General features: G+C 63.3%; 3 protein-coding genes across 3 annotated transcripts; 2 read left to right on the top strand and 1 right to left on the bottom strand.

Annotated features, from left to right (window-relative positions):
* The first annotated feature begins 1,561 nt into the window (after nucleotides 1–1,561).
* POLR2J (RNA polymerase II subunit J) lies at nucleotides 1,562–5,376 on the top strand. Its single transcript, XM_034988581.1, has 4 exons — nucleotides 1,562–1,709; nucleotides 2,780–2,869; nucleotides 4,143–4,317; nucleotides 4,882–5,376. Exons 1-4 carry the CDS (start codon nucleotides 1,657–1,659, stop codon nucleotides 4,915–4,917), a joined length of 354 nt encoding a protein of 117 aa, XP_034844472.1. The 5' UTR covers nucleotides 1,562–1,656; the 3' UTR covers nucleotides 4,918–5,376.
* A 40-nt stretch (nucleotides 5,377–5,416) lies between these two features.
* Nucleotides 5,417–11,302, bottom strand: LRWD1 (leucine rich repeats and WD repeat domain containing 1). The gene is made up of 15 exons (XM_034988579.1): nucleotides 11,089–11,302; nucleotides 10,352–10,585; nucleotides 10,128–10,245; nucleotides 9,491–9,631; nucleotides 9,133–9,237; nucleotides 8,746–8,868; nucleotides 8,552–8,666; nucleotides 8,255–8,364; nucleotides 7,827–8,034; nucleotides 7,320–7,392; nucleotides 7,091–7,231; nucleotides 6,141–6,232; nucleotides 5,873–6,028; nucleotides 5,676–5,788; nucleotides 5,417–5,590 (listed from the first exon to the last, which is right to left on the bottom strand). Exons 1-15 carry the CDS (start codon nucleotides 11,166–11,168, stop codon nucleotides 5,450–5,452), a joined length of 1,950 nt encoding a protein of 649 aa, XP_034844470.1. The 5' UTR covers nucleotides 11,169–11,302; the 3' UTR covers nucleotides 5,417–5,449.
* Nucleotides 11,303–11,376: 74 nt separating this feature from the next.
* Nucleotides 11,377–17,381, top strand: ALKBH4 (alkB homolog 4, lysine demethylase). Its single transcript, XM_034988580.1, has 3 exons — nucleotides 11,377–11,528; nucleotides 13,765–13,962; nucleotides 16,432–17,381. Exons 1-3 carry the CDS (start codon nucleotides 11,406–11,408, stop codon nucleotides 17,017–17,019), a joined length of 909 nt encoding a protein of 302 aa, XP_034844471.1. The 5' UTR covers nucleotides 11,377–11,405; the 3' UTR covers nucleotides 17,020–17,381.
* Nucleotides 17,382–22,054: the final 4,673 nt, after the last annotated feature.

The following is a 22,054-nucleotide window of genomic DNA, read 5'->3' as shown; positions in this document are numbered from 1 at the left end:
TGGGCTCTGGGCTCTTGTGATGGGGGTCGGTGGAAGGACTAGGCCTGGGGACTCCAGTGGCTCCTTGGGGGTGGCCAACGACGGGGCCACCAGCATAGCCTTTGTGCATCCCCTCTGCCCCCCCCCCCCCCCCCCCCCAGGGGGACTCATTTCTCCCCCCAACTGCTGTCCTCACCATACCCTGGGTCCCACTGCTCCATCCCCCCCCAGGCTAGAGCCTGAACGGGCCTCATCTTCCCTTCCCGGCCCAGGGGTGGCTGAGTCTGCGCCGCCCCTCTCCCATCACCAACACCCTGTTCTCTGGCTGCTTCCTCAGGGCCTCACACAAGTCGTCACCCCTGTTCAATCTCCTTGGGTTTCCGGGACCTTGTGGTCAGGAAGTTCGGACCCCAGGGTCTACCGCGCCCTAATGCAGAGAGTGAAGGGGCAGGAGAGGTGTGCGTTTATGGGGCTGCCGCAAGTAGGAGCCTGGATAGGAGCTGCATACACCCAGCCACCCGGTGTGGCGACACCTACCTCCCTCTCCTCCAGAAGGGTCCTGGGGTGGGGTGGCCGCTGCAGCCTGAGGAGGGCTTACAACAAGTGCATGCCTGGCACTGTCCCTACCGCTCATGTACCCCCAAACCCCTGGGTTCTATCAGGCAGGGAGTGAGGCCCCTTTTGGGTAAAAACTACACCTCCCTCCCCCCAGCCAGCCCAGTTAAGTAGCATCCTTGGCCCAAATGGCCCAGAAGGGTGGAGGTTACAGCCCCAGGCATCATCCCCTCATCCCCTCCCCCCCCCACTTGGCCTGGAGAGTCAAGGCCAGTGTGGATCTTGGGGGAATGACACTTCCTCGTCCTAGGGCCCAAGGCCTAAGTAGGGGATGGCTCTTCCCAGGAAGTGGTGTGGAAGCTCCTGGTTTCTCCTCAGCTGCTGTGGCTCCAGTAGCTAATGGGAGACCCAGCCCCTCGCTTCAAACAGCGCGGGGGGGGGGGGGGGGCTTTAGAACAAACTGCAGTCTGCAATACCAGCCAATCCAAGCGGACTCCTCTTGGCCGTCGGAGCTCCTCTCTCCCCGCTGGGTACACCTGCCCGGCCCCCGCCCTCACCCGCTGCCTACCTAACAAGCCGCTCATGAGGCCACGGGCCCAGTGGGCAAGCCGGCAACGACACAGCCGGGGCTCCCACGGCAGGCAGCCTCGGCAGGGGGTTATCCGCACCGGGCCGGGGCCCAGACACCGATGCGGCTTCTCCCGCCCTCCCGCCGGCCCCACTGCGCCCTGGCTCCGCTCTCCACTCGAGGGCCTCGCGCTGGGTGTTCCAAGGGCACATTTCCAAACAAGGATCACGGGGAGCGGGGAGAGGCCGTCCTACCACACACAAAACAGCCCCCAGCCCCGCGAGCGGGCGCCCAGGCGCGCCTACAGGACCGCGAACACACGGACGCAACTCCGGGCTCACGCATGCGCGGAACCACCCGCCTCCCTCGGTTCCCCCCGGGCTTTTCCCGCGCCTGCGCTACGTCCCCCGGGCCGCTAGGGGGCAAGCGGCCTGCCTTCACACGGGGAAAGCCGTAACCCGGAAGCAGCCGCTAACCCGGAAGAGCTGGTGGTGTAGGGCTTCGCTGGCGGTGGTGGCGGCCCCTGCGACTTTGGAGGCTAGTGCGGCGCTAGGATGAACGCCCCTCCCGCCTTCGAGTCGTTCTTGCTCTTCGAGGGCGAGAAAAAGTAAGTGGAGCCGGCGGGGCGGGGCCGGGGGTCGCGGGCGGACCCTGGGGCTTCTCCGGTTCGTCCACTGCGGGGAGACGGAAGCAGCGTTTACTGTGTCGGCCAAACTCGAGCCAGCCCTGCCGGGCGGTGGTGAGCGGTCCCATTCTGCAGAGGAGGAAACTGAGGCTCAGAGAGGCTAAGGAACTGCCCCGGCACACGGGAAGTGGCCGTCTGTATGGGAAGTAGAGGGCCTGGCGCCCCAGTGCTTTCCCTCTGGGATCCGGCAGCCTGCTGGCCGCCGCCTTCATCCGCCTGCTGCAGCCAGAGGGCTGGCGCTCGGGCTCACCACCGATCCTCAGTGGCCTGTGAAGACCCTCCAGGGGCTTCTTGCCTGCAGAGTGCAAGGGAATGTAGTCCCCTCCCTGGGCTCTCTGCCTGGGCCTGGCTCCCTCACCTAACGTCTCCATGTCATTGGGCCAGTGACTTAATCTGCCTGAAGCCTGCTTTCCTCCTCTGGGAAATGGGCTTCTTGCCGTATTAAATCAGAGGACTTTCTCTACGGGGGGCTTAACGAGGTAATCTACCGGAAGTGCTGAGGCCAGGGCTCAGCACGCAGCAAACCGTCTTAAACTTTGGCTTTTCCTTCTCTTAATAGCCTGGTGTGCGGGGCTCTACGGTCTAGCCCTTGCCAGCCACTTCGTCTCCCTTGGGAGCAGTGGTTGGCTGCTGGGGCCATTTTGCTTCCCAGGGGACTTTTGGCAATGTCTGCCACCACTTCTGATTGTCATAAAGGGGGTGCAGGGGCACTGCTCACATCTTATGATGTACAAGACAGCCCCCTACAGAAAAGAATTATCCATCCTAAAATGTCACTGGTGCCAAGGAGCAATCCAGAGTAGGTGAGGGTCCCGCAGAATCAGGGCATAGCCGCTCTGCTGCTCTGAGTCAGCAGGGTCTTTATGGAAGAAGAGATGGAGGAAGTCTTCCAGGAGGAGGTGGGACCTGGGTCTGCGCTGAAGGGCAGGATTTAGACTTGGGGAAGGAGGGGAGCCCCCGTTTGCCCATCTGTTGCTTCCGCCTCTTTCTAGGATCACCATTAACAAGGACACCAAGGTACCCAATGCCTGTTTGTTCACCATCAACAAAGAAGACCACACGCTGGGAAACATCATTAAGTCGTAAGTTCCACGTCAGAGGCTCTTGGGAAATGTTCAGTGGGGCTCTTTGAGGCAAAGCACACGTTCCGGAAGATTTCCCGAAGTCTCTCTGAGCTTCAGGAAGGTCTGGGTGCTTCCTCTGGCAATTCCCACATTCCAGTACACTTTCTCCCAAATGACGCTGACCCGTATCCGTTCACAGCGCCGTCTCTCTGTACTGGCTCATTTCCCTGACGGTAGGAAGCGAACGTGCGGCAAGCCAGACAAACGTGGGCCTGCTTGTGTCTGTGTTGCGGAGCGGGGAGCAGCAGTCAGGGCTGTCACCCACCCCCCTTGGGGACGATGACCTCTGGGACACCTGGCACGCAAAGACAGATGCGCCAGAGATCGGATCTTATGAGGAGGAGGGGAGAAGGTGGGGGAGAGGCTCTGTGGTTATCCGATGCCCCTGGGGGAGGGCGGATGTGTGTTTACACCAGTTTAGTCCTGACCGGGTAGGTGGTCAGCGACGTGGTTGCTGTTCTGGCCCAAGCACTTGTCATTTCTCTGCTGAAAACCCCATCGGTGAAGCCAGGTCTTTCCGAGGTTTGCACGTTTGAGGCCCCGGGCAGGAGCCTGCCTGGTCTCTGGGCTGAAAGCGGGAGGTGGAGCTGGCCGTCCTCTGGCTGATGCCCCCCCGCCCCCGCGCCCCCCCCCACCCAAGCCACGCCAGTGGTGCCCCCAGACCCTCCTGGGGCCTGGCCGCTCCCCTGCTCTGGGAGCCGTGTCCCCACCCGTGCAAGGGCCATCCCTTGTGGTGCCTGCTGCTGACAGCGCGGGGCACGGCTCGCAGACGGGGCCCCGGGTGTGTGGGCAGGAGCTGTCAGCCTGTGTCGCCCGGAGGGCTTCCGTGTCACCGCCCGCCCGGGGCCTGGGCCTTCTCCCCGGGCCGCCCGCACTGCTGCGTCAGGTTCCTGTGCTGCGCCGTGTGCGGCCTGGGGAGGGCGCTTTGGGGCTGTTGCAAGGCCCGGCCTTCCCCTGAGGGAAGAGTGCTGGAGATCCTGCTTACTGGCTGGGGTCCTGGATCCTCAGGTGTTGGGGGGGGGGGGTTTCCCCATGAGATCATCTTTGCGATGTTTTACTTGGAAGGCTTTCTTCGGGCAGTCAGGAGCAGGGGACTACCTGGGGTCAGCCCCCAGCTGTACTGGCTTCTAGGCCTCAGGCCGGGGGGAGGACGCTCTGCTTAGAGCTCTGGTCATCCCCAAGGCTGCCAGGCTCAGCCCCTCGTGTCACACCGCCCATTTCTGTACCTCAGACAGCTGCTGAAGGACCCGCAGGTGCTGTTTGCTGGCTACAAAGTCCCCCACCCCTTGGAGCACAAGATCATCATCCGAGTGCAGACCACCCCGGACTACAGCCCGCAGGAGGCCTTCACCAACGCCATCACGGACCTCATCAGCGAGCTGTCCCTGCTGGAGGAGCGATTCCGGGTGAGGGGCCCGGCGTGCAGGGGAGCGGGGCTGCGTGTGCCCGGAGCTGCGCTGTTCTCCGGCCCACCCCCCGACAGCCCGGGGGGGGGCTCTTCCTGAGGTATTGGGGGGCCGGGCGAGGTGGCGACAGCAGCGATGCTCCTACAGCCTTGAGCAAGCGCAGACGAAGGGGCTGCGAGTCGAGGCCGGGGGCGTGCTGTCTGCAGCAGGGGTGGGAACCGGGCTCCCGCAGCCCCTGTGGAAGCAGAGCTGTATTGCCCCTTGGGACTGCTCCCCCAAGCCGCCTCTGGTGAGGCCTGGCTGCCTCAGGGTATTTGTGGAGGGGGCAGCTCATGCCTGGGTGGGGCCCCACAGTTAAGGAGGCTGAAAGGGCATGGTCACGCCTGTCCACGCAGAGGGCCTCAGCGTCTGACTTGGGAGTAGAGTGAGAAGGATCCACGGCTTGTGCGTGTCACCTGCACCTCAGGCAGATGGGCTGGGGGCGCTCAGGGACACTGGGCTTGCCTTCCCAGCCGCCTCACCCTGGCCCTTCCAGCTGAGTGGCTGCCACCCCTCTCTGCTCAGGTGGCCATTAAAGACAAGCAAGAAGGCATCGAATAGGAGGCTGGGAGAGTCTTGCTTGGCTAGTTCCTACCCTGCACTGGAACCTTCTAGGAGAGCAGCTTCCCCAGCTTCGGGGACATCCTGGTGAGCCCCTTCCCGCCGGAGCTGGTGTGTCCTGGACAGAGTGTTTTACCTTCCTAATTAAGTGCTGCAGGAAAAGCCCTGGGTGTGGGCTAAAGCCAAGGTGACCCTGCGGGGCGTGGGGCTGCGTCGGGGCAGAGGACCGGTTTCCCAGTTATCTGGGTCCTGGGGCCTGTCCACTTTGCAATGTGGCCCCAAAGGGCCACACTCCTTGTAGACCAACCCCCGCCCCCCGCAGGGAGGCAGCGCTTGCAGGAGCCTCTGCTCCCGGCCTGGCCGGTCTCACTCCGAGTAGCGGTGCCAGACGGGGCCACAGACCTCTCTCCAGTCGTCTTGTACAGCAGAGAGTTTAATAAAAATATTCCCCAATAAAAACATTCTGGTCATTCGCCCCAAAGCTGAATAAGTTAAGTCGGGTCCCCCGAACTCCCCCGCCCTCCCGCCCCGGCTACTGTCTCTTCCAGATGGCCACGATGTTGGAGTCCGTCAGAGCGGTGAGGTACGTAAAGGTGGGGTTGGCCACCACCGTGTTCACCATGGTCTTGGTCACCATCTGGCCAAGGGCCCAGGGCTGGGGCCACTTAAGGATCTGGGGGAGGGAGAGAGGAGGGCAGGGCTCCAGCTTCCGCTCAGCAGTCCCCGCGGCGGGCGAGGGGCGGGCGAGGCGCGCCTACCTGCGTCGGGGCCTGCGGCGCTGCCGGAAGCGGAGGCTCCTGCGTCAGGAGGTGCCGGACGTCGTAGACCCACACGTTGCCCTCCTCGTCCCCACACAGCACGATGCCCTCACCTGCAGGGACGCATGGCCTGAGACCGGGGGTGCGGCGGAGCCCCGTGGGGTGGAGGGGGCTGGGGTGGGGGGGCAGGGGCTCACCAGGACAGGTGCTCAGCGAGAAGTAGGCCAGCTGGGTGGGGGACCACTGCAGCCGGGCCAGCACCACCACCGCCAGCGTGGGCCGCTTGCCCCGGGCCCCCCACGTCTGGCTCCAGCTCCACAGGCAGATGGTGCCCAGGCCGCTCCCCTTGGAGGCTGGGGGGAGGGAGAGACAGAACTGGGTGGGGGCCCCGCTCTAGACACTGCCCGGCGTGGACCCCTCAGGAGCCCCGGGAGGCCAGGCTGGCCCCGAACGGGGGCTACTCACCCACCACGTCCTCGTTCACAAAGGCCAGCCCATCCACTCTCCGCGCCGCTGCCTCCGAGTCCTCGGAGAACACGAACTCCACCTCGCACGGCCTGCGGGGCGGCAGAGGAAGCTGGCCAGCTGCCCCCCGGGACCCAGAGCCGCTTGCGGACGTGTGCTGGGCACATCCTCTGCACCTGCCCTCCGCCTCGGCTGGGAGCTGCGGCCGCACGGGCACAGGGGCGGGTGGCACGGGGCTGCGGCGCGTTCCCAAGCTGGGGAGGGTGTGGGGTCACAGCTGAGGCGGGAATTGGCGGGGGAAGCCCAGGGCTTCACTCCCCGGTGTGCCATGGGCCCCACAAACGCCAGCGCCTGACGCTTTAGTTATTTGCCCCGACGTGGCTGTCACTGCCCCCCACCCCCGAAAGTTCTTCCCAGACCGTTCACGACACTGAGGACACAATCCAGTCTTAGCCGGTGTCCCCCCGCCTCCCAGGCCCGGCTGGACCTCGTGCGGGCTGCCGCCCCCGTGCCAGCACCTTCCCTCCCAGGGCCTGACTCCCCGGCTCGGCCCGTGTGGTGAACAGGAGCCCGAGGACCCATCCGCCACCCGTCACGTCACCTCCTCATGGTCCCCTCATTCGCTTTCCGTCACACCTGACACTGTGCTGTGTGGGTTTTAACAAGATTGTGGGCCGCACGAGGGCAGGGATGCCGGCCTTCCGGGTGGGTACAGATGAGCCTTTCCGGGGTCTCATCCCTGTCCAGGCACCATCCCCTTCCCCTGCAAGGTGAGGTGACCGCAGCTCCGAGAGCCGACCCGGCCCAGTCCCACAGGCACGGACCTTGCCCTGGGAGACTAGTGGAGGTGGGGACGGGCTGGCCCCGTGAAGACAGCCGCTGGCGGCCCAGAACGGGCCATGCTTGGGCACCACTGCGGGAGGTCAGGCGTCTGGCCCGGCCGGCCTCACCTCCTCCTCGGGGGCTGGTCCAGCCGCACGTCCCAGCAGCAGCAGCCGCCCTCGCAGCCTGCCAGCAGGTAGGCATCCGGGCAGGAAGCCACAGGGCAGAGGCGCAGGGGGATGGACGTGGTATCCAGGGTGAGCAGCTGGCTGCCGGCGGGGGAGGACAGCGTGAGGCCACCAACCGGGCTGTCCGCCCACCCTGGCGAGGCCCCCCTGCCCTGCCCCACAGCCTCACCTGGCCTGGAAGTCGTAATCGTGGTTGGGCACCCCGAGGTCCCAGAGGATGATCCGCTTGTCATAGGAGGCCGCTGAGGAGGGGACAAGAAGGGGAGAGGTGGCCCTGAAGAGGCCCTACTCGCCCTGGCAGGCTCCATCCCAGGCTGAGACCATGGTCACAAGGCCCGGCCCCTCGGGGGCGGGCAGGGCCGCAGCTGGGAGACGACTCGAGGGCCGCCAGTCTCTACCTCCCTCTCACTACCACGCCCCACGGCAGGCAGCCCTCCTTTCGCAGGCCTCTGCTCACACGTCCCTTCTTGGGCTTATCACACTTTGGGGGGCCAGGGGTACCCAGCCGGGTCACAGAGCGGCCTAGCTGCCCAGCTTCAAGGCCACAGAGCGGGTCAGGGGGAAAAGGCAGGATCTGAAGCCGTCAGTCGTCCACAAAGCCACGCTGCTTCTACCCCGGCCAGGGCTGACCCCGGGTGCCCGGACTGCAGGACAGGGGTGTGGGAGAGGCTCTTACTGAAGAGGTGGGTCTCGTGGGTGGGGCTGAAGCACAGGGTGGCGATGGCCTTCTTGTGGGCCCGGATGACCCCGCAGCAGAAGCCAGCTCGCACGTGCAGCAGGCGGACCAGGCCCCGCAGGCCCGCGGCGGCCAGCACGCTCCAGCGCTTCTTGTGGCCGGCCTGCGTCACCACGGTCAGGGCCGTCCAGGCCACCGAGAAGAACTCCTGTGGGCGCGGGCGTGCGGGTGTCACGAAGGGGCGGGGCTGCGGGCATCACTCAGGGGCAGAGCCGTGCGTGGTTGCGGGGGGGGGGGGTGCTGCGGGAGTCACTAAGGGGCGGGGCTACGCGTGCGCGCGCCCTGGAGCTCCAGCCGCGGAAGCGAGGCCCAGCAGGACCGGGTCAGGGCCCCACCCCCAGCGCCGCACGAACACCCGCCCCGCCCACCTCGCCAGGCGCCTTGTACTTGTGCAGCACGATGCCCGTCTGGCAGTCTATCACGCACACGGCCTCCCCGCCACACGTGGCCACCGTCTGGGAGGTGGCGCCCGCGCGCCCTGTTTGGAGGGGTCAGCCTCAGTAGACACGTTCTCCGAGAAGTGCGCCCCCGCAGCGCCTCTGTCCTGGCCCTGACGACGCTTCAGAGGCTGTCTCTCCCAGGCCCCCCATCCGCGGAGGCGGCCCCCTCCAGGGGCGTTCCCTGGGGCTCTCGCCCTGGCCCTGCCTGCCCCGCCAAGGCTGTACCCTCCTCCCAGGCCGGCTCAAAAGCGCAGGCCCAGAGCTGGGTGTCCAGGTCCCGAGGGCTGTTGTTCTTGCTGTGACACTGCAGGAAATGCAGGGGCTCCAGGTCCCGGGCGGGCTGTGGGGGCAGACGGGGGGTCACAGCTGCCCCAGCCCGTGCTCCCTGCCAGCTAACCCCTGCCCCCTTGCGAGCTTACCTGGCCGCCGTCAGAGCCCGGGGGGCCGCCCTCCACGGGGGCCAACGAGGAGGTGCACACCCGCTTGTTGGGAGACAGGTTGAGTGAGACGTCATCCGGCCGTTTCTTGGCCACGGGCCTGGCCTGTGGAGGGGGTCGGGGCTGGGCTGAGGGCCCGGGGCTTGCTTCCTCGGCATCACAGGCTGGCCCGCAGCCTCCCATGGGGGCAGAAAGCAAGGGTTGGCCCAGGGTCAGTGTGAACCAGCTCAGGCATCAGGGGCCGACTCCTGGGCTCATTTCCAGGACCCCCTGCCTCCCCTCCCAACCCCCTTTCCCTACAGTCTCTCTAGGCAGGAAAGGCCAAGACAGGCCTTTGGAGCCTTGGGAGCTGCGTGGTACCACACTTACCCTGGGTTCCTGGGCAGCTGCGGCTTTTGGAGGCCTCTCCGGGACGTCTGCCTCATGCACCTGGGGCCCACCAGAGGCCACCAGCTCCTCAGAGATCATCTGCACCTACGCGGGGCCAGGACATCGGGGAGCTAGATACAAGTCCTGGGGCTCCCGGCCCCTCCCCCAAATGCCGGGGCAGAGGGAACCTGTGCTTCCCGAGGTGGGAAAGGGCCTTTCCAACCAGTAAGTCTGCCTTCCCTGACCCACCGAACTCTACCACCCCTCATGGCCAGAGGCCTCTTAGGGCAGCTGAAGGCATGGGAGCCATGGAGGAGCTGGGAGAACAGACTCCCAGCACAGCAGGATGAGATCATACCCGCCACTGGGTGAACTCGCTGAGGGACTCAGGCCCATAGCGGATGTCCCTGACAGCAGACTTCACAAAATCAGCCTGGGCCTTCTCTGCCTCCTCCTCTGGGCTCACTGCAGCCTTGAACTTCTCCCAGTGAGCTGTGACCTGGAACAAGAGGGACCAGATTCAAGCCCAGGCCACCCCAGATCTCCCGGGCCCTCCATGGCGCCCCTGCCTCCAATCTTATGGCCACAGGAGTCTCCACTTCACCACCTCCTGGAAGCCTCCCTGAACCACAGCCTTAGCTGCAGTGTGCACACACCTGTGCGTGTGCACGCTCACACGCGCGTGCACCCCCCCAACGCACGTGCACGCGCTTGAGCAACAGCCCCGAAGAGGAGCGGGCCCAGGGTGGTTACTGTGAAAGTGGCCTGGCCTCCCTGGCCGGGCCCAGCCTGCACACCCAGAGAGCATGACCTCTAAGGACAAGAGGCCAAGCACCACAGCCAGGCTCAGAGAAACACGTCAGGCTAGGGGATAAGCGCAGCTCAGTGTCAGGGCAGAGAGCCCCCGGAACCCCCACTCAGGGTCTTCCAAATGTCCATTCTGTCACTCGCTCCTCAAGGCCGAGTGCTCCAGAGACCCGGGCCGGCCCCCTTACCCGGCTGGTCAGCTCCCGATTTAGGTTCTCCACCTGAGAGGACGTGGAGGAAGCATCCTTGCCATTGACCTTCCGGAGCTTGGGCAGGAGAAAGGAGATTTTCAGGTTGTCACTGACCTGGGGGATGAGGGAGAGTGGCTCAGTATCACCCCAACCTGTGGCTCAGCCCCACAGAGTGCGGGCCCTGGGTCTGGGGCAGGTGCCCCCCCCCCCCCCCCCCCCCCGTCAGGAAGGGGTTGCCCTCCAGGCTGAGCTCCTCGAGCTGCGGGAACTGGCACAAGGCAGTGACGTCCCCCAGCTGGTTGTTGGCGCAGCGGAGGATGCGCAGGTGGGACAGGCCCAGGTTGGCAGGCAGTGTCTCCAGCTGGTTGTTGGAGAGGTCCAGCTCTTGCAGCTGCGTCAGGCGGCTCAGGAGCTTGGGGTCCAAGTGCTCTGAGAGCAGCTTCAGCCCGGACAAGCTGGGTGGGGGCAGACAGGGAGGGCTCAGGGGGGCGGGCAGGCCTCACACCTGGGGCAGTCCTGGGTGCCTGCGAAGGCTCTTTCAGCAGAGCTTCTCCACAAGGCACGCGCAGCCTTTCCTTCTTAAAATCTCGTCACTACTTTACAACTGCCTACAGCTGGCTCCTCCTCTAAAGGGGCTCCTCTGTGCTGCCCAGAGCCTCAGGAACTAGCTCAACAGGCTGCTCAATACCCTTTCTGCAGGACTGTCTCCCCGACAGCCCGGGACCCTGCAAGGGAGAGGCCGCTCGGGCCCGGCCCGCCCGTCTCATAACGGGCGCCCAGCGTTTGGTTCGAGTGATCCGAGACTCCGCCTAACCGACAGGGCGATAAGGGGGCCGGGCAGGGAGTGGGCAAGGGTCCCAGCCTTACTTCCCGACCGGCCGGCGACCCAGGCCCGGGTGGCGGGCTGTGTGGCCGCGACCCCGCGGACCCCCGTCGTACCCCCCGGCCCGCCTCTTACTCCAGGCTCCGGATCTTCCCCAGCCGGTCGCTCTTGGGACGCCCTCGCTGCATGAGCAGCCGCGCCGAGAGGGGGCCCATGGCGACCAGGCGCGGCCCGCGCTGGCCGGTTGGCGGCACCGGCGTCCCGCCGAGTCCGTGCTTCCTGGAGCCCGACGCTCCGCGGCCGGCGGAACTCCGAAGGCGGCGCCGCGCAAGCCAGTAGCTGGCGACTACCGGAAGGAAGGGGCTCCGCGGACCTCGTGCCCCGCGGGCGGACTACAACTCCCAGCGGCCCCCGCGGCCCCGCGCCTGCGCCCTGGTCGCCGGGACGCGGCGATGGCGGCTGCGGCGGTGGCGGCCCCCGAGGTCCTCCGGGAATGCGGCTGCAAGGGCATCCGGACCTGTCTGATCTGCGAGCGGCAGCGCGGAGGTGACCCGCCCTGGCAGCACCCCCCGCAGGTGAGGGCTGGGGGGAGGGGCCGTGCCCCAGCTCCCTTCTTCATATGGGGAAACTGAGGCCCAGACTGGCCACGAAGACGGGCCGCGGATCAACCCGTGTCAGGGGCCCTCGCTCTGGGGGCGTTGCAGGAGGAGATGAGAGCTTTGAGGGGTGGGCTTGGAGTGGATGCCATCCGACCACAACTCCCCTTTGAGCCTTGGGGAGAGTGTGACAGCAAGCCTCCACGTAGGGGGCCCCCCACCCCCCAACCCCGCGTCTGGGGCTGCAAGCTTCACGGAGTGGGGAGACGACCCGGATAGAGAAGAGAAGGCCGAAAACCGGGCAGGGCAAAGTGCCCTAGGCACCGTTGAGCAGAAGCGGTCAAGGAGGAAATTAATTCCAATTAATTAAGGGAAAAGGACTCAGAGCCTTCGAGGGGGGGCAAGGGCGTTTCCGCTGGAGGACTGCTTGGGTGCAGGCCTGGGGCAAGTGCGTGCGCTTGGGAGGAGCGTGACGCTTCAGGGGCCGCCGGCGCTGACCACAGAGGGCACTGTGTGTGGTGGCTGCGTAGGCTGGACTTGTCCTGAGGAACACGGAGAGCCGCTCAGGGTTTTAAAGGAAGTTACGGGTGAATTTTAGAAAGATCCCGGGAGGGGGAGAGGCAGATAGGAAGGTATGGAGTCTGGGAAGCCAGTGCAGAAACTCTCACAGCATCCCTGGTAAAAGTGGAAAACGATCTGGTGATTTCTGAGCAAACTAAAAGCAGAATTCCTGTGTGATCTAGCAGTTCTGGGTATACACCCAGAAGAACGGAAAGCAGGCCCTTGAAGAGATATTTGTACGCCCACGTTCCATAGTAGCTACAATGTGGAAGCAATTTAGGTTCCCGCAGTGGACGAGCGGGTAAACAAACGTGGCCTGCTGTGTCCGTTGGAATGTTATGTGCCTTAAAAAGGAAGAGCGTTCTGACACCTGCTGTGACATGAATGGATCCTGAGGTCATTATGCTGATTGAAATGTCAGTCACAAGAGGATAAATGTCACAGGATTCTGATTCCACCAGGCCCAGAGAGGAATCAAATTCATAGAGTCAGAAAGTAGAATGGTGGGTTCCTGGGGCTTGGGGAAAAGAACGAAGTTGTTGTTTAGAGTCCAGAGTTTTAGAAAGGTGGGGACGGGTGCAGGACAATGTGACCGTATTTGACGTTGACCTGTTCACTTAAAGATAGTGATGATGGCAAATTTTATGCCCTATATGTTTTTGCTGCAAGTAAAACCTGAGAAGTGCCAAAAGTCTGAACTCTGCTGTGCCCCTGGGTGTGGGCCTAGCACCTGCCTGACTTACTGGCTATGGGATGAGCAGAAGGTACAGGATGACTCCCTGATTTTAATGTGTTCTGTGGGAGGTGCCAGAAGACAGAGGACACGATGGTTCACAGACGGGCTGGGCAGCAGTGGCCCTGAAATGTAAAGGCGGGGAGGAAGCAGAATTAAGTGGACAGGGCGGACCTCAGACTGCCATGCAGCTGGGACAAAGTCATGGCCAACCCAGCTGGGAGCTCCGGAGTGGACTGACGGATAGAGGCGTCCCGTGTCGGGTAGAAAAGGCCAGGCCTGCACTGAGTCATTGGCTGGGGGCTGCCTGGGACCAGGACGGCCTCTGCCCGAGACCCGAGGCAGCAGGAGGTTGTCAGCTGGGCACTTCTCGAGGATGACTGGCAAGTTCTCTCCTCTTTGGAAGGGAAATTCAGGCAGTGCCTCTGCAGCCAGAGGAGGGCAGGGCCCAGAGTCACCCCCACTTCAGAGACTCCCCTCTAGCTGCCTAGCATGCTCGCCCTCTGGACAGCCCCGGGGTCCTCTCCTTTAGTCCCGCCCCCCACGGCCGGGGAGGCCAGAAGACACCCCACAGCGACACTAGCACAGCGAGGACTCGCAGGCAGCCCCCGGCTGTGCAGCCTCAGGCTAGTTCCTTAACTTTGCACGGCCCGGGTCACCTCATCTTTAAAACAGAGAACAGAGAGTAGGTACGTGGACGCTCTTCCCACTTAAGATGAGGAAAGTGAGAAAGGACCGGGCACAGGGCCCTTCCCAGGAGGCAGCCCCAGGCAGGGAGGGGTTCTGCCTCCCTCTGGACTCCAGCTGCTTTCCAGAGTGGCTTCGGGGGCGGGCAAGCCAGGCAAGCCGGCCCCTAGAAGGCACACACGTGGCGTGAGGCAGGGCATCAGTGGCCCCAGGTCCCCCATCTTTCTTTCGCAGAAAACGCACCGTTTCATTTACTACTCTGACACTGGCTGGGCCGTGGGGGCCGAGGAGTCTGACTTTGAAGGCTGGGCCTTCCCCTTCCCTGGCGTGACGCTGATAGAGGATTTTGTGACCCGGGAGGAGGAAGCCGAGATGGTGCAGCTGATGGACCGGGAGCCTTGGAAGCTCTCCCAGTCTGGACGGAGGAAGCAGGTAGGTCCAGCCCGCAGCTGGGAGGAGGGGAGGGCCGGGCTGGCTGGTCAGAGAGGAGTCACCCTACCAGGCCCCTCCAGACTCCTTGCCCCGCGCCCCTTTGCTCACGTCCCTCCCAGCGCCTCTCTCGGCAGCCACAGCCCCCCAGGGCCGTTAGGGGGGCGAGCTCCCCTGACCCTGGGACTTGGGCAGCCAGGGGAGTGGTGCGTGGTGTGTGGTGGAGGCCGGCCTGTGCCCTGGGCCTGCGCCACTTCCCCACCAGACACCAGACGCGGTGAGGCGGGGCCGTATGACAGACTAATGCTCAGCTCCGAGGGTTTCTAGAAGGCTGCCAGTCGCCTTCCCACTGAAGTCCTCTCCCCATCAGTTTTGAGACACTCGGGCCCCCAAGTCCTGGACCTCCCCTTTGTCGGGGATTGCATCCCCTTCCCTGCAGCACTGTCCGCCATCGGCCACCTTCTGTCCTTCCCTCCCCCTCAGTGACTTCAGTGCTTCGCTGGTGCCCCTCACTGCCCTGCTCCTTCCGCTAAACCCCAGCCCCGGTCAGTCCGGCTCCTCACGGGCTCCTCACGCTTTTCCGAGAAAGCTGTGGCCTTCTCTCCAAGCCCCCCCCACCCCCCCCCGTCCCCGAGGTCCGTTTTACCTCCACTGGAGCTTTCCCCCCAGACTGTCCGTAAGCCCCCTCTCTCACCTCTGCAGCCGGCTCCTCCGAAGAGTCGTTCGTTCTGTCTCCAGTGCCTTTCCTCCCGCTCCTGCTTCGCGCATTCACGCACTGGCCGCGTCCATCCTGGCGTCTGCGCCCCCACCCAGCGGCCAGCCCTCGGGCCTCTCCGTTTCCAGATGCTCCCTTGCTGGTCTCCATGAGTCCCGGCTCTGACGCTGTGCGTGCGTTTGCGACTCCCATGTTCATGGTTCCAGTTGGCTTCCCAGATCTGTCAGACCCTCACTGAGTCTTGGCCCACCCCGGCACCCCTGCGGTGTCCCCGTCTCGGCAAATTCCATCTTCCATCTGCTGGGCCGGAAACCATGCAGCTCTCCAGACTTCTCTCTCTCTCATTGGTCATCCCTGCCCGCTTTCTTCCTTCAAAACATGCCCGGAATCTGAGAACACAGCACCCTGCACCCCCACTGCCCCCACCTAGGTCCCAGTCCCTGGTTCTGCCGCTGGGATTCCTTCTGGAGCTTCCTGTGGCCCCCACCCCTGTTCTGTCAGTTGGCCCTGGAGAGGATCCCTCCTCAGATGGACTCGCTGCTCTGCTAGGCCTCCCGTCTGAACCTTCGCTTTCCCTGCTGCTCTTCGGTGGCCCTGTGAGCCCTCTATGCTCCCGAGACACTGCAGGTCCCACTTCCCTCTGTGCGCTGCACCCCCAGCCTCCTCCCTCGCCTGCTGCTGCCGGGGCTGGTGGAGGGGTGGGGTGCAGCTACGCTGAGACCTGCCGAAGCTGGAAGGAGAAAGACGTTTGCACCAGATAGTGCCACCCTCAACTGGGGGGGTGGGGAGGGGCCGAGGGGGCAGGAGTTGCTGGATAAATGCTCACCCCTTGGGCCACAAGTCTGAGGGCTATTCTGGGAGTCTCCTCTGTAACGATTGTTTTTTTAGATAGAATCCACATACCGTAAAATTCACTCATTTAACATGTACAGTTTTGCTATATTCAGAATGTGCGATCCTCTCCACTGCCTGCTTCTAGAACAGACCCATCACCCCAAAGGGGACCTGTCCCAGGAGCAGTCGCTCCCCATTCTCCCGTCCCCTGGCAACCACTAATCCCCCTTCCATCTCTGGATTTGCCTGTTCCGGACATTTCACGTAAATGGGATTATAGAACATGTGGCCCTTCGTGTGGGCTTGTTCCCCTGACAGCATTGTCAGTGCCGCGTGGCGTTTGTGGCCGGATGGTACTCCGTTGTACGGACCTGCCACCACCGCTTCATCCATCTGTCCCATCGCGACACTGGCCTGTTCCTGCTTTTCGGCTGTCGTGCCCCGGTGCTGCTGTGAACACCCGTGGGCACGTGTCTGCGTGGCCGTGTTTCCAGTCCTGGGCATGTAGCCGGGAGCGGAACTTCGTCGCGGTTCTGAACCCCAGGGATCCCCAGCACTGACCACGTGAGGAGGCTGCCTTGGGCTGGCCCTCCCTCCCTCCTGGCTCCTTCTTCCCGCATCCTGACCCTTTGTCTCCCTCTCTCTCTGCGTTCGGGGGAACACGAGTGAAGACATCCCCCCCTCCCCGGCACATTGTACCCCCTTCCCTGCTTTATTTCTTCCCTCGGCGTTTCCCAGCATCTGAGCATTTGCTGTTTGTCGTTAGGGCCGGCCTCCTCCTGCTGGAGAGCCAGATCCTGATCCAGAGTCAGGCGTTTTTGCTTGTCTTGGTCGTTGCGATCAGATTCTTCACACCTGGCCTGTGATAGCCATTCCTATCAACTCAGACCCTTCTCCACTTCCCCTTTGTCCTCACCCTTCAGGACTACGGCCCCAAAGTCAACTTTCGGAAACAGAAGCTCAAGACCACCGGCTTCAGAGGCCTCCCCAGCTTCAGCCGGGAGGTGGTGCGGAGAATGGGGCTGTACCCCATCCTGGAGGACTTCCGGCCCGTGGAGCAGTGTAACCTGGACTACTGCCCTGAGCGGGGCTCGGCCATCGACCCCCACCTGGACGACGCCTGGCTGTGGGGGGAGCGGCTGGTGAGCCTCAACCTCCTGTCCCCGACTGTGCTGTCCATGTCCCGGGAGGCGCCCGGCAGCCTGCTGCTCTGTCTGGCCCCTTCCGGCTTCCCGGAGGCCTTGGTGGAAGGGGTGATGGCCCCCAGCAGGTCCGTCCTGTGCCAGGAGGTGGAGGTGGCCGTCCCCCTGCCCCGCCGCTCACTGCTCGTGCTCACGGGAGCCGCGCGGCACCAATGGAAGCATGCTGTCCACCGCAGACACATCGAGGCTCGCCGCATCTGCGCCACCTTCAGGGAGCTGTCGGCCGAGTTCTGTCCCGGCGGGAGGCAGCAAGAACTGGGGCAGGAACTCCTGCAGATCTCTCTCTCCTTCCAAGGGAGACCTATGTGAGCCACCTCCCCGGGGACAGGCGCTGGTGCCGGCCCTGGCCAGGGAGCCGGCTCCAGGCTTGACTGTTGCCAGCACTTGAGGCCGGGAGGCCCGGCACAGGGGGCTCTCTCCCCAGCTTGTTAGCTTTTAAGAGAAGACTGCTTGGCATCCTGACACGACGACAGTGTGGGCCCCGCCTGGGGGCCGGTTGTGATGGGAACGTGCCTCAGGTCGGTCCTGTCTGACCTGCCCCGTGGCCACCCGTGTGGCTGGCTTATCACAGCTGGAGGGCAGTGGGATCATTTGAGCTTAAACATGTTGGTACCACCTAAAATCGTTTTCTCCTTTATCTCTTTCTCTTAATGAAGTTCCCTGAAAGCCCATTCTCCATTCCTTTCATTTGGGAGGCGAGTTGGAGAGCAGAATTGACAGAAGATACGAAGTTATTATTTCAGCCTTCAGAGCTGGTGACCGTCTCTGTGTCAGGCTCTGCCTGGGTCAGGCTTGACCCCCGGGGGCTGTGGGGGGCAGTGAGGACAGGGGAATCTCCGGAGAGTCTGGTCCCACCTCCCTCCCTGCCCCATGCTGTGAGAAAGTAGGGGGACTTCTGACACGTGCTGTATGGGGTGCTCACCTGGATGGCGGCCAACCCTCTTCCACGCCTAAGACCAAATATGCTCACCAGCCACATGCTCAGAGCCAAGCCTTGGGACCAGGGCCCCATCAGAGCCCAGAAACGTTCATTGTCCGCACTGGTCTTCAATCATTTTAGAGCCTTCTGTGAGCTGTCAGGTTGGGAGGGGGGCAGTCACTGACCACCACGCACGGTCTCTGAAGTGGCATCACTCTGGAGACCCATGGAGAGGCCGCTGGGTTTCTAGTGGCTGAACTGAGCCCAGCTGCACAGCGGGTGGCTCCGAGTCAGCTCACTTGGAGCAGGAGGCTGGAGGATGGCTTCCTTCCACAGTCGTGACCCTCGCGGACCCTGCTCTCAGTCCCTCCCTGGGCGTTCGGATGTAAGCCTGGCTGGAGCTCCAGCCATCCTGTTGCATGTGAACAGCTCAGTGGGCTCGCAAGCCTGGTGGTCTGCTTCCCAGCGGCCTGTGGGAGCCTCTGCCCTGACAGGCTGGGCCTTAGAGCACCCCGTGTGTAGGGCCCGCGGGATGCTCTGCTGACACGCCCATGTGGGAAATGCTGCACCCCCAGACCTGTGGGGGGAGAGCCACTCAGCAAAGAAGCCCGTTGCCCCCAGAATCACCCAGTGCTCGCCAGACATTTGACAGTGGGCCCTTCCTACAGCCCCGCAGAGGGCCCCTCAGGACACGCTCCATGCCATGGTCCATACGGTCCGTGGAGGACACCTCGGGGCATGCGGCATCATCACGGCCAAGTCGGTGACCCTAAGTTGGGTTTGTCCTTGCAGCTACAACATGAAGACTCAGGTTCAGTGTGCCCACCTCTGCATCCGCTGCTCCTGTCACCAACCAGCGTGGGGCTGGGAGAGGGCCAGGCTGGGGGGCTCAGCCACCGGCTGAAGGGTACGATGGCTGCTCAACCCTGTATTTGAGGTGCTGTTACTGCGCTCGCACGCTCTGCATCAACACCAGACGTACGCTGTGCGGACCGTTCTGTCCCGATGCTCTGGCGGCCTCCGACTACAAGGAGCGATGGGCCTTACGGGAACGTACTAACACGGAAGCCTCCACCCTGAGCTGGCTTCCTGCGCCATCCTCTTCCAGTCAGTCAGGGAGAGCGCAGCCGATAGCCTGTCCTGCTTTGAAAGATGTTAAGGAAACTCAGGCCCATTTATTTTTTGGACCTGGAGGCAGGGAGGCCCAGGCTGGTCCCAACGGGCAGGAGGATGTGGAGCTCAGTCTGAGAAGCATCCTCTGGGTTATTCCTGTTGAGATGCATGTGGAACCTGTCTACACTGTCCCCAGTAACTGTGAGGGCGGGGCGCAGACATCAGGGGTGGAAAGAGGGGTCAGCAGGTTCTAAATGGGCCTAGCGAGGAATCTCGGCTCAGTCCTGTGCCCCTCACCCTATGGCCCCCACCCAGGCTTCTGTGGACCCTACCTCTCCACCTTCTGGGGGCATGTGAGTCAAGACTGAGCCTTCTGTGAGTTGGCTGCACTCACTGGGGAGTGGTCTGTGCAGTGGGCTTGCTGGACCCGAGCTTTGTGCAGAACTCAGCCCTCCTTTAGACCCGGGGGCCTGGGAAGTCCTCCTCCCCAGCTGCAGAGGCAAGTGGGCCCCCGCTGGCTTGGCAGAACTTGTCCATGTTTGCACACCTGACTCCTAGGAGCCTCTAGGTTGAAGTGCCTGCAAGTTAAAAATAATAGAAGGCAGACAATCCTTTCCTAGACGGGCCTCAGTGGGTAACAGTTACAAAACAGAACGTCTGGGAGCTTCTCGTGAGTGTCACTAGGATGTGGGAGGGATTCCCTGTCCCAACACCAGAGCCACAGGTACCTGGGATGGAGAAGGCGCCACCAAAGGACCAGAGCTTCAGTGGCTCCTCACCTGGAGGGTATGGATGGGGACCTTCAAGCTAGCCCTGGTCAGGTGGGCTCTGTTGGCGCTCAGCCCCCCGCGGGGCTGTCCTTTGCTGTGTTTCTGGAAAGGGGGAGCCCCGCTGGGGAAGGGAAGGGAGGCAGCAGGCAGGGACGCCCAGTTCTCTTGGGGCCGCACCTGGAGGGAGCCTCCCAGCACATCTGGGTCCGAGCACCCTGCCTGCCCATTCCAGAAGAGTCACCCCCTCGCCTGGGAAGCCTGTTAAGACACGAGGCCCGTGACTAGCAATTCAGAAGAGGCAGGAGGGACTTCAGGAGAAGTGGTCTGCCCTCCGGGAGTCAGCAAACACCGGGGAAGCGCCAGGGGCTCCCGCCCGTCACCTCCGGCCACTGCGCTCCGCCAAGAGCAGAGAGGGCACGTCACGGATTTACTTGTTTATTCAGTTCAATCCCGGGCAACTGTTTGAAAAACCCACACACAGGACAGGGGTTGCGTTCACCATCTGTGATCTCCGGTGTCATGCACGAGTTAATCAGTGCGCGACAGCCCTGGTGCACTCAGACTCACGCCTCACCAGACTTCCCTAGAAGACACCAGAATACACTCTGGCCTCGCAGTTTCTAAAATAGAATCACTTGAGTTTTGCAACTTCTGGCCAGGTACTAAATGGAGACCGTGCTCCACTTTGGAAAGCGCCTCGGCGTGTCTGCGGACACTCGGGTCGTGAGCACCGGTAAGGCCCCGCTTAGAGGAAACTAGGGCGAGCCCTCGCTGGCTCTGGGCGGCGGGCACGGGGGCTCACCCAGAGCGGCCGCGGCGCCTGGAACACTTCACAGCCGGGTTAAACCTCCAGAAACTGCCTTTCCAGCTCGGCAGCTGTCCTCCCCCTCCCCCACCTGCCCCCTGAGTTGTGTCTGCAGCTCCAAAGAGCAGCCACTCCTCCTTCTCCCCCAAAGCCCTGGGGCTGCCCTGAGACACCCCCCTGGCCACCCATCCCCACACCCATGGTCCTCTCTGTTCCGCAGAAATCCCGCTTGTCCCATGCCTCTGGGAGCCGGGAGAAGACTCTAGATGAAAGAGACCAAGAATTCTTCAATCAGCCACATGGCACTGTCACGAGTCACCCAGCGGCCAGTCCAAGGCGGAGCGGACATTAACAACTGGCCCCCCGCCAGCACTGGGGGGTGCTTTCCAGTCTGGGGGGCTCGGCATGTCTGGCGCACTTGGGGCAGGGCACCAGATGGCCCGGGGAAGTGAGGCCAGCACAGCCCTCCCCGAAGCCTCAGGCTCGAGGAAGGGCCTGCTGTCCGCTCCCAGCTGTGGGGAGGAGCCAGCCCGTCCCGCTCCCGCCAGGACACGGAGTGGCCGTCTTTCAGTGACGCTGACACAAAGCAAACACATACGAAGCCAGACAAGCCTTCTCGACAAAGCTCCAGGAGAGAAGCGACACACACTGGAGAGCAAGCAAGCAATGACAGCTCTGCAGAATGCCAGGACCGCGCCCCATGGAAGGCCCTCGTCTGGCTCCACGGAACCCGATGTCCAGGCTCCCATAATGTCCCGACTTACAACGGCGACTCCTGGTGCGCCTCCCAGACAGCCCCGCAGCATCTTGGCTATGTGTTAAGGTTTCTGTCCTCAACAGCGCGTCCCATCCCCAGCAGCCACCGCTAGGCCAGCCAGGATTTCTTGGCATAGGCACCCCAGACCCCAGACAGAGAGTAAGCTGGCCACAGAGATGCCATCAGAGCATGACGTCCGAGGACAGAAACGAGAAAGGCTCCCTCTCTAGGCTGCCGCTGGCCGATGTGGTAAACATGGGTTTTAAAAGCAGCTTGGGATGCGGCATGCTTGCCCCTAAGCTGAGCCGTAGGATGTATGTGCGTGGCTGTGGAACTGTGTGAGCTGGGCCCCTGCGTGTGGCCGAGAGGATTGGGGGTCTCGCCCTCCCTGCAGCTGCTACTCCACAGGACTTGCATTTGGCCAGGTCAGGCCAACGGGCCTTGTCTGGACAGAAAGTCCCCAGGCCGCGCCCTCCCGCCTCCTGGGGTCACAGGCAGCAGGGAGACAAGAGGCACGCTCTGCTTTCTGGGCAAGTACCTTTGGCAGCCATAGCCTGGAGGGGCAGCCAATGTGGGCTCAGATGCCATTCTGTAGCCCAAAGATTGAGGCCTCTGGACTGTAGGCCCTTTCCCCAAACTGGTGGCTTTGCTGTGTCAACGTGACCAGGGCTCCAGGCTGGCTAGAAATAGAGAACTTGAGCCCAGTGTGCCCCAGAGTACACCCTCGCCCCCTCCATCCCACACGGGATGCCCACAGACGTGCCTCCCTAGCCCTGCCAGGCCTCCATCCTTGGAAGTCTTCCCCAGGGCCAGACCAGTCCGATGCCTGGCTGAGCACCCACCACGCCTGCTAAGCAGACCTGGGACCCCGGCCCCTGCCTCTCCCCTGTCAGCCTGGCCACCTAATCCCCCCAGGGCAGGGGAGGGAAGCACCAGGCCAAGCTGTGGGCCTGCACCCCATCTAGTCACAGAGGATGGCA

This window comes from Mirounga leonina, unplaced genomic scaffold (genome assembly GCF_011800145.1).
Source record: "Mirounga leonina isolate KUSES-001 unplaced genomic scaffold, KU_Mleo_1.0 Mir_454, whole genome shotgun sequence".
Lineage (NCBI taxonomy): Eukaryota > Metazoa > Chordata > Mammalia > Carnivora > Phocidae > Mirounga > Mirounga leonina.
Note: the sequence above shows the minus strand (reverse complement) of the source record. Positions and strands in the feature narration are given on the sequence as shown.